The sequence below is a fragment of the Melospiza georgiana genome, chromosome 1, assembly GCF_028018845.1.
Source record: "Melospiza georgiana isolate bMelGeo1 chromosome 1, bMelGeo1.pri, whole genome shotgun sequence".
Classification (NCBI taxonomy): domain Eukaryota; kingdom Metazoa; phylum Chordata; class Aves; order Passeriformes; family Passerellidae; genus Melospiza; species Melospiza georgiana.
The window spans coordinates 61433891-61452892 of record NC_080430.1 but is presented as its reverse complement, the minus strand read 5'-3'; the positions used below and the strand labels follow the sequence as shown (position 1 = coordinate 61452892).

The following is a 19002-nucleotide window of genomic DNA, read 5'->3' as shown; positions in this document are numbered from 1 at the left end:
ACTTTTCTGCCCTATGTGCATTCTGTCCACACCAGCATGCTTTACAATGGTTTTGCTTTACCTGTCTAGTTAGTGAACTTTAATCTGCTTTCCAAAAATACATGATTTACATTGAGAACAGAATATCTGTGTCTTAGGAAAAAATGTGTAGCTTTGTGCATTGAGTGCTGTAGAAAAACACACACAAGTAAAGAACAGTTAACTAATAGTAGACCTGGGAGGGACAGGGCCTTTGGTTTTGGTGACTCCTTATCATAAAGGTAACTGCTGTAGAAGTTTTGGAAAACATCTCTCATGTCCTGGTCACTCTGTTTCCCCATCATAAAGCAAAAAACCAGCAAACAAAACCCCAGCCCCTTTGATAAGGAGCTAGCAATATCCTAGAACTGACACACTGGCCTGCAGCTTCAGAAAACCTCCAGAAGCCAGGTTTCTGCACTGGGGTCTCTTTAAATGAACAGCCTGTGTTTTTTCAGATACACTGGGACACCCTTCAAAGATACCTATACCATTTTTGCTCTCTAAGCCTCATCAGCCTCCCCCACACAAAACAAAATGTATCTGCTTTGTGTAGCTTTAACAGTCCAGCATAAGTTGTGGAAGCTGAATTTCAGTCTAACTCCCAATGCTATTTTGATTGGCTGGATGGACTGAAACAATTTTATAAGGTTTTGTTGAATTCCATTCACAAAGTGGATCTTTTTGATGCTGACAGAGTAAGGGGGGAAACTTGATATCTGGCAGGTATGTGAGGGGTGAGCTCTGGCAGAGGGGATGGGAAGGAAGGCCTGACCATTCCTAGCTCCATTCATGCTGGAGGGCAAAGCAAAAAATGTGAGGAGTCATGGTTTCATCCTGCAGTTGTTTACGAGAGCTTTTCAGTTGCTACACAGCAGGATAAGGCACAGTTTGAATCTATCCTGAACTGGTCTGTGCAAAAGTGCCAAGCTCAAGGAACCACTAAATGTGAAGCTGGTTGGATTTGTGTTAGGGTACTGCTGCTGCTTTGAGTGTTGCATAATGAGCAAAAGCATGGCACATGCCTGCTAAAAGAAGTGGAAAACAGGAGAAAAAATAAGTGCTAGTGGTATTTCCAGTGCAGATTGTAGAATAAGTTGGTGCCAAAAACTTTATACATTTCTTCGTGCATGTGACACCAGAAGGAACCATATAATCTGGATAAAATGTCGCATTGTCCCTTGAAGCAGCACTCTCTTCATGTCCCACAGTTGAGGGGGCATAAAATTTGTGCCACAAGAATACCAGATTCCGTTTACATGATCCTGTGTGCTTGGGCCCTCAGGTTCATTTGGAAATACTTTTTCTAAAGTGTGAGCTGCTGCTGGATCACAAGGGCTATGTCTGCTGCTGCTGCTACAAGACAGTGTGCAGAATTGACTGTAGGGTATATATTGACTGAAACAAATTTTGCACATGCATGATTACCTTGTCCTGTATGCCTTGTAAACATACAGCATATAGAATGAGAGAAAATTATTTAAAATAAATGAATTTCCATTAAAATACACTTTCTGATATAGTACATATCAAGCTGAGTGTTAAAACACTTGTTCTTTGTGAGTCTTTTCAATCTGTACTGCTGTTTAACACTATTGTTTACAATGAAAGCACTTGAAAATGAACCATGTTTCCTGTAAACCTTGTGACCTTTCTTTGTTTCTGTATCAAACTCAGCTTATCTTGTGAAGGTAAGCATTAAGTTACTTACTAATGCAGTATTTACTTTTTTGTGTGTTCGTGGTTGCCTTTTTTTTTTAAATCTTCTTTGTAACTCTCCAGCTCAGAGATCTGCCCAAGAACTGCCTCTGGTGGAAAAGCAAAGTACCGACAGTTTTCCTGTTACTGGAGGGAAAAAAATGGTACTGACTGGTCATAACTTTCTGCAAGACTCCAAAGTCATCTTTGTGGAGAAAGCACCAGGTATGTCTTTTCAATCTAGACTCCAATCTGCCTTCCCCCCCACCATGTTTGTGTCAAATGATGAAAGCACAAATATGGTAATGACATTTTCTTCTGCACGTAATATGTTTTCCATGTCACTGGGAGAAGCTGTGGAAAGGATCTGAGCCGTGCCTAATGCTGAGGTTTCACACTGTGACAACTGTAGTTACAGGTAGACAATAGAGACATTGAAAGTCAACCTTTGGTTTTTGTTTATTGTAGCAAATCGTGAGTGTAGCAGGCAGGACCTGTGAAAGGGGTTGGAAATCTCTGGCACCATGTCCCCCTAAAGCCTGCAGCGCAGTGCATCTTAAACATTTCTGCAATTTGTGCTGCTGCAGGTGTGTGTGCACCTGTGTCTCCTGTGGCATTTACAAGGTGCTGGCTGAGGAGGACTTGGAGCACACACATTCATTTGAAGGACAGGTTTGCCTTGAGGACTGGGGGAAGGACTGAGCACAACTTCCCCTTGCCCAGCACTGCTCCTGCAGTGCTGTGGTGATGGGACTGGTTCCCCTGGAGGAATCGCAGGCCAGGCTGAAACGGGGAAAACAGCATGGAGTGGGAGCTGGGGCTGGGGCAGGCTGTGCCTGCAGGAGCGGTGGGTCACAGGGTGACAGTGCCTAATGGGTGTGAATGCCCCCCGCAGGAATAAGCGGTGGCAGTGGAGCTGGGAGTCAAAGTCAGCCCTGAAACGAGACTGCTAAGGATAGTTCTGAGTCTTGTTTTGGAAAGGGTTTCCCTGGCACTGGCACAAGCTATGAATTCCTCAGCTGCCGGCTGAGCCCCCCACCCCCACCGAACTTAAAACAATCTTGGGCACTCCTCAGGCCGCTGCACCAGCTTTGACACCGCGCCTGTTTAACCCTTTATGCCCACGAGGTTCCCTCGCTGCTCCCCTGCCCACGGCCCCTACGGCACCACAGGAGCTTGGGCCATGGGGCAGGACGGCAGGGAGAGCAGGGGAGGCTCTGGAGGCAAAGAGACCCAAGTCTTTGGGCTTAGCAAGCTCCGGACAAAAGCAGAAGACTCCCCTGAAATTCCCCACAGAATCCTGGGTCCATGAAGTTTAAGTTGTCAAAAGTGCCTAGGCAGAGGTAATGCCTTGGGTTTTTGGGGAGAGCCAGTTGGCACATTTCTGTGAACCCCAGGCACTCCAGCACACACAGTGGGGATGTGGCTGTGACATCAGCAGAAACATCCTTTTTGTTTCATAAGAAAGTTTAAAAAAATAGGAAAAATGTGGTATAGCAATTGAAAAAAACCTGAATTCTGTTCTCTGTGTTCCCCTCATGGGAGAAGAAAGTTAATGTCTACTTTACTTTAAACTTCCTTTGCTGCACAGAACTGGGTTAGTGTGACATGTCAGAAGTCCTCAATCTGTCTCGTTTCAAGGAGGAAACCACATTAAAGGGTGCCTTCCTTAATACTTATTTCCTTTCCTCTTCCTTTTTTGAGTTGGAAAATTTAAGTATAGCTTTCCGAAGGATTGTGATTTTGTTGCTGTTTGCTGTGTGTTACCACAGCGTGATCTGAACACTGTCTCCCCACTCCTATATTCCTATACCACATTAGGTACGCTAAAAACAGGATATTCACTGTATAGCTTTCAATTACAGAATTTAAGGTTCTGCCTTTTTTTAGTAGTCTCACTGTGCATTTATTGCAGTTGCAGGGCCGTACAGCCTGCAGGGGCTGAGCCCTTAGAGTCAGAGTGTGGTATCTCCAGGAGCTGCAATAATTGTGTCAGTAGAAATGACACACAAAAAGCAAAGCTGCTGGCTAATCTGGGCTGAGCAATTTTCAAGGCTTCCATGGTTTGTGTGCTATGCTGCCTCACACAGCTCAATGCATCAGAAGCAAACCAGAGTAATGTATCATTACCTTAGTGGCAGACTGCTCTGGCTGGATTTTTGAACAGTCACTGTATTTAATGTCAAGTGAACAAGCATTAGCAGCCTTCACTTTTGCAAATCAGCTTGGGGTGTTTCTTTTCCTTTCAGCTCTTGAACATCAGTGAAAGTAGGTCAAGAGAAGGAACACCAGCATAGTTTCTCTTTCTCTTAGAGCACTGGTTATGAACCGCTGTGATTAGCTGAAGACATTCATTAGTTTTGCTGCTGTTACCACTTTTGTTTTTGAATTTGGAATGTTAATCACGTTCCTAGTAGGTAGCAGCCAAACACAGCTATTACAGAGTAATAGATCAAAGTAATAGATTGTTGTGCTCATAAAGAGAATGTATCTTTTGTATAAAATTTAAATATTGTACTACGTCAACTTATGTCTTCAGTCCTTACTCAGGCAGAGTCCCCAAGCTGGGAGGCAGTCTGCTGGAGCTTGTCTAATTCCTCCTAGTCTGCATACTTAATTGGATAACGAAAGAAGTTTGAGAAGACTTTTTGTTTGCGTTTTTTTTTTCCCCAGCTTTCCTAAGTCTGCTGAGTGAATTGTGGTCTGCTGAATGTTTTTCCAAGAATGAGTCCCAAGCTTTCAGTCTTCAGGGCTAGCCCTCAGCTGTTGTAGTCTCTGGAGGAATGGCATTATCCTGGCCTCCTCTGGTGGGGGAGTCAGTCTGAGCAGTGACTCATACAAGAGGGAATCCCTGAAGAATGATCAAATCAATCTTTCTGCCGGGGCGGCAGTGGCTTCCTGCTTTTAGCTTAACCCCTTGCAAGCTGCTGCTCAGCCACATGTATGAAGCAGAGCAAAACAAACTTTGCAGCCCCGTGACTGTGTCTCACACAGGGAAAATAAGGTGTCCAGGGGGTGAAGGCATGGCACACTGAAAGGACCATGGGAGAAGCACTGTGAGGACTTTCTCTGGAAGGAGAACCCCTCATGGTGAAGTCAGGCAGAAGGTGCCCCTTTGAATAAATAATGAGTGTTCAGAAGTGGACTAAAATTTGCTCAAGATTCTACAGTACCATAAAAAAGTTCTTACATGTTGATGTGAGGCTTTATTTTGCCAGATTTTGGGCAATATTCTGTTGCTTGCACATCAGACCATTTTTTCCAGTGATGAGCAATGGTATAAAATGTCAAAGAAACCTAGTAGTAGTGAAAATGTGAATGTTAAATGTACTTCGAGAGGTTCAATTCAATTCAAATTCTGAATTCTTTTAAATTCAGAATTTCCTTAGACTGTGGAGTCCCACAATGACTTTGAGGCTTAAAAATTACACTAATTTTTTTTTTATCTCCTTTCACTTTCTGTCTCTCTTTGTAGGCATATGTTTCTCTTCCTGAGGTTCAAAAGTGTCTTGTGCATGTCATAGTTGTTGAGTGCCGTGTTGAGGGTGGCCAACACCTGTCTGTCACCAGAAGAATCAGTACTTTGTAAAATGCTGAAAAGTCTGCAACTCCTTACTGGCCAGGTCCCTTGATGTCTGTAGGCTGGGGGTTGCTGTGCAGTACGGTGTGCATTTTAATTACAAAAGTAGGTGAAATTAAATTGGTGTTTGTTAGCTATGGCAGGAAGTGTTTGGTGAGGAGTAAAAATGTTTCCTGTTAACATGTGCATCTGCATGGATCATGAGCTGGAATTATAACAAAAGACTGATTTAGTTACTTAAAATTTTAAAACTTTTTATTTTATTTGTAGATTATAAATGTACCAAGCAACAAAAGTCTTGAGGGAAGTTCAGAAAAAGCAGAGATGTTTGAGGAGTGTGTTTTAGGGATTGCATATCTATCAGCAACCTTTTTTTTTGATAACTCTGCAAACACTCTTTTCAAAGCTAATTTTTTTAAGGTGATGAGTTATTAAACACAAAGCAGCACAAAATCCTAACTAACCAAAACGACCATATGCTGGCTCTTAGTATATCAGATTATGATCAGTGATCTATAAAACTGTTCACTGCACTGAAAAAATCCCGGTTTTCATCCTTCTGTCTACAAAATATATCTTGTAACTGATGAAAGAAAGGTCAGTGATGAGACACAAATCCAGTATCACAAGGGATTATGCGCAGGAAAATTATGGATTATGTTATGGTAAATTATGGATTATAGTTCCTGGCATGCTGTAGGATATTTTGGGATAAAAAGAGTGTTTTGGAGGTTAGAAAAAGTCTTGTATTGAGATCTGAAATAGTTAATCTACCCTGAAAATCCCTCCTTGCTCAAAAATCGCTCCTCACTCCTATAGCTTTTAACACTGGAACTAGCTCAAATATTTCCAGACTTCACAGATTTGGCCAAGTCTAGGCATACCTGAAAGATCAGGTTAAACTGACAAAGTCTTTATAATCAGTTTGTGACCTATGGGCAGAAATGGTCATTGTATGTATTATTATTATTAATTATTATAGGGTTGAGTTGCCACTAGTTAAGTCAGAGCTCCAAACCCATTTCTTGTCTTTTGTGCTTAGTGACGAGAACTCAGGGCAAGAGTTTTAAAGAGTGAAAAGGCAGAAATGTAACACCCAACTTCACTATGGGATTAGTTTCTCAAATAACACTGACTTTGGTTCTTTGACTCTGGGATGTTGATGTTGAGGGTCATTTTGTCCTGGTCAGAGGCTGTGTCTGATCTTCCCTGTAACAACTGCCCCTCCCTGAAGATGCATCACTCTCTTTGATGGACATTTGTAGTGTGCACATTATCTCTAAGTAACTCCAGACTTAGAGACTTCAGTGGTTTTGAACAACTTGTTAATTACTCAGACTTCAGCAATAATCCTGGCACCTGCAGTTCTGTAACCTAATTGCATAATATCCTCAGCTATTATACCCAAAGTCTTTGACACTCAGAGTTCCTGAAAGATGGTAAAATAAACCATGTGTGAGCAACATTTCCTCCAGGAATTTTTCTTTATGAATAATCTCAAACAATTAGGAAGCTTTTCAGATTTAGTTATTGCGTCAAATTCTTCATTCTGTTGTTGTTTTTATTTTATTAAATGAATTTTTCTGTCAAAACTGTTCCTCCTCCCTGCTGAGCAGATTTTGCTCTTAGAACATGAAGGTGTTGATGTGCAGTAGTTATAACTAGAGCAGATGAAAGATAACTGGGTGAAATCACTAATACAATTTTTTAAACATATATTTATGCCAAAGGAAATCATAACTTTCTGTGAGTATTTCAGATGGGAAAATTTAACAGTTTGCCATCTGTTAGATGTGTGGTCAAGCTCAGTCAGCTGAATTTCTGCACAAGAAAAATGTGATACAGAAAAGAAGGAAGCTGGATGAATGTAACTGTCCACTCTAGCACATCACAGGTTTTTTGTTCCTCTCAAATTTCTCTGTCTCTGGCAAAAACTAGAATCAATCAGTTGCTGCCTTAAGGTACAATTGTCAGTTTTATAAATTCAGTTCTGTTTCCCACATGTGTGAGCAGGATTTACCTTGTGACATGGCAGGTAACTCAAACACAGTCCTTTAGCTTCAGCAAAACTTACAAAAAGCTCTGGAAGGTGATATGTTGACAAGACATTTGAGTGGCATGTGAATGGAACGGATGTGTTGAGGAAGCATGTGGGCTTTTTGGTTTGACTCAGATACGCTGTAGAGCTCAGGGTTTGGAGTCTGTTTTGACGTGATGTGATGGGATGGTGAGATGGGTGACCTGAGTCTTGGCAGAGCTTCACGTGGTAAAAGATCTGACATTCTCAGAGATCTTTCCATTGCTCTTTCCACTGCCAGTAGCAGTTTGGGGGGCAACTGGCCAAAAAGGGGTCATGTTTCACACCAGTAATCATACTGTAGCTCACGTAATAAATAAGCAAGTGGCAAAACTCTCCTTCCCCCTCTAGTCAGATAGGCAGATACTACTTAATTTTGTCTTTATCTGTCTGTTTATCCAAGTTCAGGACACACATTCCAGTTGGCAGTGTGCAATTGCATGCTGACTCATGCGCAGTGAGGTTAGAAATTCGGGAAACTAGATAAACTGGAAATTTCAAAGGCATACAAGTTGGGAGCATGGAGTTCATGTGAAGGTCACTTGAACCTAGATCCTAGAGATGTATTGATAGCTGAAGGGGTTTCTGGCCACTGCCCAGAAATAGATATCCTTAGGCAAATTGTGTCATCAGATGCTGGAGTCATTTGATGGTGGAACCCTTTCATGCGCACGGAGGAGTAGTGATGCAGCTTGTAGGAAATGTCAGCACGTTTCACTTTTTCCTGGCTGCTTAGTCTAGGGAATGGTGAAGACAGAGTGGGACAGCAGCCATACACATGAGATGGTGTCAGCAGCAGCAAGTCTCATCCAGGGTGTTGCTCTCACTGTGAAGAATGAGATCAATCAATCACAGATACTTACTGTGGACAACAAAGAAATAGGGAATAACCACATGGTCTCAAAAGTCACTTGTCAGAGTAATCCTGTAAATTTTTTATTATTATAGAAAATGTGGCTGAATGCTTCAAGTTCATTCTTTCATGTCTTCCAGACTAAGTGGCTTCAAGCAGCTGTATCTGTGCAATCAAAGCTTTGTCTCTGAACTTTTACAACTAGCACAAGATTTCAAATAGTTTTTACTGTTACTGTTCCAGTAGGACCGTCTGTCCAAACACACAGGAGTTCACAGCCCTTACAAGAAATCTGAGAGTCTAACGAAGTGATCAGTGCCTGAAGACAGTGGAGGAAAGAAGTATGGTAGATTGACCTTGGCTGACTGCCAGGAGACGACCAAGTGGGTCTCTCACTCCTCCTCCTTAACAGAACTGGGGGGAGAGAATAAGATGAAAAATCTCATGGGTCAAAGTAAAGACAGGGAGATTGCATATCAGTTACTGTCACAGGCAAAATGGGCTCCACTTGGGGGAAGCAAGTTATTGTCAATTAAAAATAGAGTAGGATAGTGAAAAACAAAGGTAAAACTGAAAATCTCCTTTGCCCCTGCCTCACTTCCCAAGCTTAACTTCACTCCTTCATTCCTGATTTCTATTTCCTCTCCTTGAGTGGCCCAGAGGATCAGGGAATGGAGGCTTTGGTCAGTCCGTAAGAGCTCCTCTTTACCATTGCTTCCTTCCCGTTCTGTTCCCTTGCTCCAGTGTGGGGTCGTCCCATGGCAGACAGTCCTTCATGTACTGCTTCAGCATGAGTCTTCTCCATGAGGTTCTGTCCTTCAGGAAGAGCCTGCTTCAGCCTGGGTGCCCTGCAGCCATTGTTCCTGTGAGAAAACCTGCTTCTGCCTAGGCTCCCTTTCAGGGGCTGCAGCTCCTGCCAGGAGCGTGGGCTCTCACTGGCTGCATGTGGATCTCTGCTCTCACGTGGTTGTTTCCATGGGCTGTGGGGGCACAGCTGTCTCACTGTGGTCTTCCCCACAGGCTGCAGGGGAATCTCTGTTCTGGCTGCTGGAGCACCTCCTCCCCCTCCTTCACTGTTGGGGGGTCTGCAGGGGTGTTCTCATCACTTATTCTCACTCCTGTCTCAGCTGCTGCAGGTTTTTTTCCCTTCTTAAGTACGTTGGCAGGGAGGTTCCACCAGCTTTACTGATGGGCTCAGGTTTGGCCAGCTCAGGGTCCGTCTTGGAGCCATCAGGAACTGGTTCTGTCAGACGTGGGGGCAGCTTCTGGAATCTTCTCCCCCCCTCCAGCAAAGCCACTAGCTAGACCTTGCTACGTAAACCGGTACAAGGGGATGCCTTCAAAGTTGTTTGTTTTTATAGGGAATGCCTACCTTTTTTGGAAAATGACAACTTGTCTCTTGTTGCTTTCCTGACATCACTAAGAATTGCTTCGTGTCTCAGGTGGGTAGCGCAGGAAATGTGGAGAGAGCTGAGGGAAGAGGAGCGTGTTCCTTTTAGGTCTGCTAAGGAAGCCAGATTATACCTTCAATGTGGAAGAAAATACAATGACATTTAAGACAGGAATAGAGAGATAGATTGTTTCCAAAGTGTGCCTTGTTGCTGGGATGCTGATGTCAGGGCAGAAAACCAAACTATAGCAGGAGGGACCTCTAAGATTGAGCCTGACCTTCTTGGACAAGAGAAACAAGAAAAGGGACATGAGGGGGACAATGGTATGGAAAAAAAAAAAGCTCTTCAAAACTATCTGCCAAAATGTCACAAGGAGTTGCCATAATGAGTAGTTTCTGGAAGTTGAGAAGTTACGGTCATATAGTTGAAGTGTTTGTATCTCAAAAAATAATGAAGAAGGAAGATTTAAAAGCAGTTGGATCAAATTTACATTTTAAGATGAGAAATAACTAGAAGTAGCTATAGTACAGGTGGTGGTGTTGGCATCCACCACAGAAGTAGAGGAAAATAATTATTCATGGAAGAAAAATTTGGAACTTGATTTAAACTGGCTGTGAGGCTCGTTACTCCAATAGTCTGAGAAAATATGAGACAGATTAGACAGAAGAAGATGGACCAGGAATATTTTACTCAGTTTCAGCTGCAGAGTCACAGGTTCAGCCTACTAGAGTTTCCCAGAGGAAAGTAAAATTGTGAAGACAAGGAGATGACGTGAATGTAATCAAAACCAGAGTGAAGTGCTGTCATGACTGCTGGTGGGTGGCTGTGCTCAATGTGCTTTGCTTGACCTGCCTGCTCCAGAGAGATTTTTCAGGGATGTCAGGCTGCAGTTTTACTTGGAAGTTGTGTGTCTTAGACCTGGAATTACTTAAAGTTATTAAATAAAACCCTCAGACCAATGATAATTTGAATAGAGGGAGATGCCAGAGAGCACAAATTGCACAACCAGCTTCCATTCTGCTGAAAATAGTATCTGGCAGGTCTTTCCAATGGTTTTGGCTCAAAACGAACCTCGATCCATCAGTTGTCAGCACTTTGCCTCCTTTTAATTACCTGGACTAAAATTACAGTTCATTTGCAAACACTGGAACTCAGAATAATTGCATCTGTTAGACAGACTGTGGTAAAAGGCAGCTAAAAAGGCTTCACCATTCAGGCAAAGTGAGTCCCTCAGCTTTTGGCTTACCCAGCTGAGCAACCAGAGGGGAAGCACGTGCCTGGCACTCACTCCAAAGTATGGTAAGATCCATTTTGTGCTGGATTTTTACACCTGCTCACTGCATGACGTTCGTATTGTTAATTCAAGGTAAAGAAGGGAGAAAAAGTAACTCGAGAGTAACATGTTGATGGCAAACAGACCTAAGTCTACATGGCACTCAGCTCAATACTGCAAAAATGTACAGCTGAAGGAGTGGACAAAATACATATGCTGCAAAAATGCTTATGAGAAGACACCAACAAATACAGCACCTTTGATGTGGAAACAAAAATAGGTCAGTAATGCCCGAGCCCTGCCGCACATGGACAGAGGCATGCCAGAAGGTATGCCAGGGATGGGGAGCAAAGCTGTGGGGAAGTCTCTGTAGCAGGACAGTAGGCTGTGAGGAGGGCAGAAGAAGACCTGGGGGGCTTCCTGGCATGGAAGAGGGAAATAAAGTAAATGAAAATCAGACCAGCTGTGTGGTCTCATAGCAAAAGTGGTGTAAGAGCAAAGAATAGAGATGAGGGTGGCTGGAGAGGCAATGAGGGACAACGTGCTGGGCAGTAGGCAGGCCATGGCACCAGCTGGAGCTGCCCCAGGAGGTAGAGCTGCTCTGAAGGTCGCTCTGGGACTAGGAGGCATCTCGCTGCTTGCCGGTCCCTAAGAAGCTGAGATCTCAGGAGAGCAAAGTGCCACTGAGGAGATCAAAAGAAAGGTCCTGGCCACTTGCAATTCAGACACTTGCTTTCTACTAGCACACACCGTATTTCTGAATGTTTCATTGCTGTCTTGCCCCATCTTCCCTGTACATCCCATGTCAGACTGCTTGGCTGGTATTGGTTCCTCCTTAGTGCCTGACCCTTGTAAATGTCTTTAAGATGTACACCAGTGTATAAGGATAGGTATAGAATCCCACCCACTTGGTGGGATCCCCTTCCCTTGCTGGTGTCCAGCTGGGGAAGCATTGTTTGCAGCAAGACAGCTGTAGGACCGGCTGAGAAAACTGCCCTGTCTGCTTGTGGTATCCTCAAATTCAGCAGGCTGCTGCCCCTGCAAAATCTGGCAGCAGTACACCCATGCCAACCCGTAAGTGCCAGCTGGTGAGACAGTGCCAGTGGGTCATGCCCAGGACTGCCCTGGGGAGTTCTGTCCTCCAAGCAACAGAACTTCCTCCTTGCCTCTTTCATTGCCAGTCCAACTTGCCCTTCCCCTGGAAGCTGATGGCATCTCTGCAGAGAACTGGATAACTCTTAAGTCTGAATGATGAGACTTTGCCATAGTCTTCATCCTCTTCTTTGCACAGAAACCCATCCACTCCTTCTGAACGTCTTCACAGATCAGCCCTCTCAGTGTCATGAGGGCACTCACCAGGGGAGAAGGGTAGCAGTGCAAGTTGAAAGCTTTCAAGTTCTTAGTTCCTCAGGGATTTAAATATGCATTGTTAGAGCCAAATAAGAGGGCAGACAGCCTTTGCAGAGCACCTCAAAGTGACTCTGCATTTCATCTGTGCCCTGCCTATTGTGGACATGTTAAAGTAATCTGGACTGTAACATAGGAATCATTGTTCAGGGTAATCTCGCAACACATTAATCAAGTAGTGGGTTCCTTTGGGAGGGTAGGGCTTGTTTCACCATTTTACTTGGAATATATGAATTCAAATACAGACTTACAGTGCAGCCAGTGCAGTCAAACTGTGTTGAAGCACAGACTGGAAGAATATAAAATGTACCCTGTGTATAGGCAGTGAAATCCTAGATAATGTCTATTCTTCTCATATCTCAAGTGAACACAGGTCCACTAAATATTATAGACTTTTAAAATCTCCTGTAGTAGAGTGGAATCACTTAAATATATCTGAATGCTCCCATTATGCCCATTTCATAGAGGCAAGATTTAAGTGGTTGCCAGATGTTATACCCTCCTGAGTTTCCAAGCTTAGGGTTTTTTGCATTTGTATATTCTTCCCCCCTTTCTGCAATCCATCGTTTTGGAAAGTTAAGCTGGTGGTTTGATTGTTTTGAGCTTGCGAACCTCTGACACTATGGTTGGAGTTCCCTGAGACGCAAAGGTAAATCCAGCCCTAGAAACCCCAGGGGATCTCTCTGAATGGGCAGTGATGTGGGGAAGATGCTACAAAAATGTCTTTGGAAAGTCTTTACAGCTCTTTGTGTTGCTCTTCCATGAGGAAAATTTGTATGCCATGGTCTGCAAGGCTCTATGGGTGAATAACTGAATCTGCTAGATTTACACAACTACTTTTCAGCCGTGCTTCTGTGTTAAAACAGACCTTTACAGTGCTTTTTTATGTGGAAATCTTGTAGCTGGGTGTGGTGGGGAAGCCGCTTGGTGACTCATACTGCAGGGAATTCCCTGATGAATTAGAGTATTTTTACTTCTGGACTTGTGCGCAGTTTCCTTCAGCGCTGGAGCGAGCAGCCGATAAGAGCAGGCTACAAAGGTCCATTCACTGTTCAGCTACCCCATGTTAAAACAGGGTGTTTATGCCTTGCAGAGCTGAAAATCCACCCTCATAACATGTGGGTTCACAGCATTTTCATCATTAGCAATCCCAGGTGCTTCGAGTTTCACAGCAACGAAGAAAACAAGGCAGAAGCGGATGGTGGCGAAGCAGGGATGGCTATAAATAACAGGGATGGGTCTGTAAATGTCAGGCTTCCTGACCAGCCTGGTGTCTTAGCTGGCAGTAGTGCTGATGGCCACCTGTCAGCACAGCCTCCAGCCTGTGCAGAGCGGGTGAGAGCAGCTTCTCCTTCCCCAGCACTGCCACTGTCTCTTTGGAGGAGGAGGGATTTGAGGATCATTCATCCAGCCCATGCGTGGTTCCTCCTTGAAGCCGTGACTCTGTCGGGTTAATGGCTGTTCTGCTGGCAGTGAGGGAGCAGGGCACTCTACCAGGGACTCTGCAGGGCTTCTGCCCTGCCGTTCCGTGCATGGATGTTTTGGGTTTATTTCCATTTGGTAAAAAAGCCCCTCACAAAATGAAAGAAATCAGTATAATACCTTGACCCAACTTTTTAGCTATATAAAGAACTGTCTTTCTCTTGAAAATATTGCACTATAAATCTTCAAAACACCAAAACAAAGCCAGGCATTTGGTTTGGAGAAGACACTTCTTATTACTTCGTAAAAGTAAATAGTGAAATGAAAGGGAATGAAATAAGACCTTTGGAAAAGACGTTTTCTCCGTTTTCCTTCGTGCCTCCTCCTCTCCTTCCTCTCCTGACTCCATCGCCCCCCCTCCCTGTATAACAACTGCCCATTTGGGTACGGTAATTCCAGAGAGCAAACTTTAACGGGAATGCCTGAAATGTGTCTGCTTCAGCTTTGTGTTATGTCTGTAATTTGAATTATTTGCATTTTGGAAAGGTATAAATTGCTTTGGTGTACTTGGGTTGGCTGGCGGCCAGGAGGGAGTTGCCTCGGGCCCAGACCAGGCGCGTTGCTGCAGATGTGGCAGGCGTACAATGGAAACTTTTGTGGGCGAGCAGCCCTCACTCCTCCAGCACACGCTGACAGGAGGCGGCATCCCGCCTGCTCGCCAGGCTCCCCGGCGGATGGGCACTAGGGCAAAGCCATTTTCTCCGGCACAGATGGACTATCTTGAGGCTTAGGGCTCCCACAAACCATTCCAAAGCCATTATTCCTTTTATTTTACTTTTTTCTTTTTTTAATTTCAGCTGAACTGTTTAAACCTGCAAAACATGTTTACTGTAAAAGGTTGACGTAGTGGTCTAAGGTTTCCCTCCTGGAGCTGGTCCCAGTCCGTGGGCGTTGAGATTTCCCTCTTGGTTCACCAGACGTAATATGAGGAATTGTCTTTTTTTCTTTTTTTTTTTTTTTTTTTGGTCTCTTGCTTCATAACAACTTTTGCTCCCTGTGTTTTTTTTAATAAAATGTCACTAGCTGTTAATGAGTTGTCTATTCCCTACTTCTTCCTTCTCTTCCCTTTCCCCTCGGTTGCCGATGGTCTGGACAGTCCCGTGGGAATTTCTTGGAGCAAAACCCGTATTGTTCTTCCTAGCTTCCAAAGACAAGCCACGGCTCTGGATTTTTTATTTTTCTAATAGTTTGGATTACAGCATCTAAAATATTTCTGAACAAACTCCTTTTGTCATCATAAAAATTTTAAAAATGCATAAAGGGAGTGCTGCATGAAATAATTGAAAGAATAGCTGGAGATGGAGTCATTTTGAATTTTCCTGAAGTATCGGCAGGAAATAAAAACCAGAAACCTGAATCAGATCATTCCTCTTGCAAAGCACAAATTAAACATAGCAAAAAACCTGAACTTCTGGTAATCCATTTACAAAGGCAAATTGAACACATGTTAACTACTAGTCTGGACGTCTGTAGGTTTTTAAAAAAAATGGCCCAGCAAACCCCTTCCAAAGCAGAAGTTATTACACTTCACAAAATGTGCGATAGTGCGATAGTGTCACAGCGTTGCGTTTCTTTTGTAGCTGATTGGATTAATTAGGGGCAGGGAGGGAGTGCTACAGAGGCTGGACATAAAGGAGGCTTCTCCCAGACATGGGATGTGTCCTGGCTTGCTGAATTTTGGTCAGGGTTTTCTACTGACAGCCCAGGGGAAGCATCTGTTGGATAAATTGTGAAGTGATCACCAGTCCTCCCAAGGAGCCTACTTCAATTCTGGCACTCTCCAAAGGCATCGCTAAGGAGGCTCAAGCACTGAGACTCTCAAGTCTGGCTGCTCCTGCTCTCCCTGCAGCTGAATGTGGCAGTACCAATTAAAGGGATTCCTCTTCCAGCATCACAAGTTAAAATGTAGCAAGAAACTGAGGGTAGATCTGCTAATTGTTTTCCTATGGGAAGACCTGCCAAATTCACTGTGGAATTTGTGCTGCAGCCTTCATGTTGTACTTCTTTCCATACATTTAAGAGAAAGAGGTTTTGGATATTAAAACAATCGCCAGGGATAGTCCCTCAGCAGCATTCCTTTCACAGTAGGACAGCTGTACACAAAAATATTATTTACAGACATTTGTAATAAATCAGGCAGTTCTAAATGCGTCACCTTCATCCTGGCCATGAAAGCGAAGAGAAAAGAAAAAGTACCATTCACTCTTTTACCTTTCAGAGGGCTGTTTTTCTAAGGCAAGCCCACATCCATGAGATGAAGTTCAAAATAACTAATATTTGCATTTGCATGTCCCAGTGCTGCAATAAATGTACAAAAGAGATGACGTAAGTTTCCGTTTCCCCTTCGTTTCAGTAACATCTGACAGTGGTGGGACTTGTGAAGCTGCATGTGTCTCCACCGTCCAGCTTATCCAGCTTATCCAGTCTGCTTATGGCCTTTCATTTGTGTTTTTCCAGGACTGCAGAATGGAAACCTTACATTCTGTATTAGTTTTCGTGTTTCTTTCCTATTGAGGTCTCAAGATGCAAGGAAATTAAAGCCCACCTTGTTTTCCAGTGATTTCTGTATCAGTAATGTGCAGGAAAAATGACCAGACAAAGCCAGTTTCTTTCAAAAGACACGTTCCCAGAAAAAGGTATAGTTGTGGCTTAAATCTGTGTTTGCTGGAAAACAGAAATTTGGTAGATTTGGAGGACCCAACACACCACTAAAAGCAGCTCCAGAAGTGGGACTACTGTAGCTGAACAAGAACAACTTCAAAATGGAGTCTAAAGCTGTGTTTCCAAGCCTGTGGCCTTGCCTTTTGACCCAAGTAGCAGAATTATGACAAGCCAGACTAGGAGTATATTAAAATGAAATCCTGCATGGCTGACTAGCTTCCTTAATGCTACCTTTCTTTTTGTATTGTTTAGTATTAATATTGAATATGACTTACAGCTTAGGTAGTGTTCAAAAGGTGTAATAAGTAGAAGTATTGTGGTCTGAAAGTTCAGCAAATTGAGATGTAGAACAGTTGCATATTTTGTCCAGTCTAGTGGCAGAGCAAACTCCCAATGGCTCCCCCCATCATGATATTATGCACTCTGAATTGTGGTTCTTCCCTTCAGAAAAGCTGAAGGGGCTCCTGTCACAGGTGACCCAGATGGTCTCTAAGGTGGGCAACGCTTTGGGCAATGCGTTGTGAGAGCTCCTTTTCACATGTGCAGTGCCCCTTCAAAGAGATTGTTTTTGTGAAAGTCGTTCCTTTCTTGGCTTGGGAAAGGAAGAAAGGAAAGAACTAGATATCTTTTTCTTTTGTCTTTTAGATGGTCACCATGTGTGGGAAATGGAAGCCAAAACCGACAAAGAAATGTGCAAGCCAGTAAGTCTGCCTTAAATATTTTAACATCAAGATGAAAAATATATATTGCCTTCTCCAGCATTGTTACTAAAGAGGGATTTCCAAGGCTTTGGCACTGAAACAGAACAAGTACTTAGGCCTCCCCTCCTGGAAATCTTTCTTTAACGTGAGCATGGGGTAAAAAAGCCTTTGCTGGAAGCTATCCCAAAAGTAGGAGAGACCATTTGGAAAATATTTTTTCATTGTCCGGGATGGGCCAGTTCCATCTGCTCGTCTTTTGTCTTGCTGGGTCAGTTCTTTCCACTGCTCCCAAAGCAATTTCTGATCATTTTCCTTGGCTTTCCTCTATCTTCAGCAGGAGAAACATGAGTCCCCTCACAGGAGATCCACATTGGAGAAGTGTGGCTCTCTCAGCCATGACTCCAAGTGGGAAGTACGTCCACTATTCCACGTCTGCAGGAATATGCAATACTTGCAAAATTGCAGGCAAACAATTTAAAGATCTCAGCTGAATTCAGGCCAAATGCAAAGAGAATTCCCCGTTACTCTTTCAAAAAGTGCCAAGGGAGGTTTTGATGGTCATAGCAGATTCACTGTGCATATCTCTGAGCTGATGCCCTAGAAGCTAAGTCATTCCTTAGCCCCATGCTGGAGTATTTGGTTTCTGGCAGTGGAAGAGCATCTACACATTCACCAGCCCTTTTTCATGTTGCACTAGATGTGCTTGCAGCAGTGACTCTCCCATGCACAGAAGCTAGCGTGCTTAGAACTCCCTGGATTCTTATATAAAAATATATTTCACTGTGGAAAATTGAACTATTTGAGTAATTCTGTCCTGATGCCTTTCAAGGGAAATACTGTTAGGTTCAGATACATCAGGGATGACCTGCCAACCGAGGCGTTGTGCTTTCTCCTGCTGAGTTGGAAACCACAATTTGATTGTGGTCCCAGATTCTTGACAGAGGCAAGCTGGATAGAGCCTTGTCCATATGCAGTATCATATTTGCTGTCCAAAGGGAAGAAGGGAGCGCTAGTGATTTTGTAAAGATCTTAGCCATGCTAAAATAATTTCCCTACTTCTAGAGTCCTTGGCAAGGACGCTGGGGTTGGTGGGAAGCCGTCCTTGCCCACAAAGCCCACCAGTGTCCCTTCAGAGAGTGTTCCTCTTCCTTCTTGGGGTTAACTTTTCAATACTACTGTACAGCTAGACTGCCTTAGTTGTGCCTTGACTTTCTGATTTGTTGCTTTTGCAGAATTCATTGTTGGTTGAGATACCACCTTTCCGCAATCAGAGAATTACCAGCCCTGTTCAGGTCAACTTCTATGTCTGCAACGGGAAAAGAAAGAGGAGCCAGTACCAGCTTTTCACCTATCTTCCTGCTAATGGTAACAAAACAAATTCCTTATCTCTGCTAGTAAAAGTGAGATAATGATCATACATTATTCTAATAATTCTTTAGTAATTCGAATATTTTGGAAATATACCTGGTGCTATGAGAGTGAGAATAAGTCCAGGAGAGCTGCTTTTGTCTCTGCTGCCCACAAAAGAGACTGCAGATTGTTTCCATTTGCATCGGTGGCAGAGACCTGTTGAAACAAGGACTTCTGCTTTTGGGAGCTGAAGAGCCACAGCACAAACTCAGACGTTTGTGAAGGCACTGAGCTCTCTGCTAAGCTATGGTCAACCCTTGGACTGACTTTCTAACCCCAGAGGGTAAATTGCATTCAAATAACATTTCTAAATTCACACCACAGTATTTTAAGCATGCTGGGCTCTGAACTAGAGGTGGTGTGTGGATTCCCCTTGCAGTCATCTCGCATCTTGCTGCCTTGCACGGGGTGAAAACTGAGATGGACAACATGGGTAGAGATCAGAGTGCTC

General features: G+C 43.6%; 1 protein-coding gene across 1 annotated transcript in view; it reads left to right on the top strand.

Annotated features, from left to right (window-relative positions):
* NFATC1 (nuclear factor of activated T cells 1) overlaps window positions 1-19002 on the top strand; it is a 109598-nt gene that overhangs the window by 46612 nt on the left and 43984 nt on the right. The window contains exons 6-8 of the mRNA XM_058025065.1: window positions 1801-1941; window positions 17086-17141; window positions 18374-18506. Of these exons, the coding sequence (XP_057881048.1) occupies window positions 1801-1941; window positions 17086-17141; window positions 18374-18506 (330 nt within the window). The remainder of the gene's footprint in view (window positions 1-1800; window positions 1942-17085; window positions 17142-18373; window positions 18507-19002) is intronic.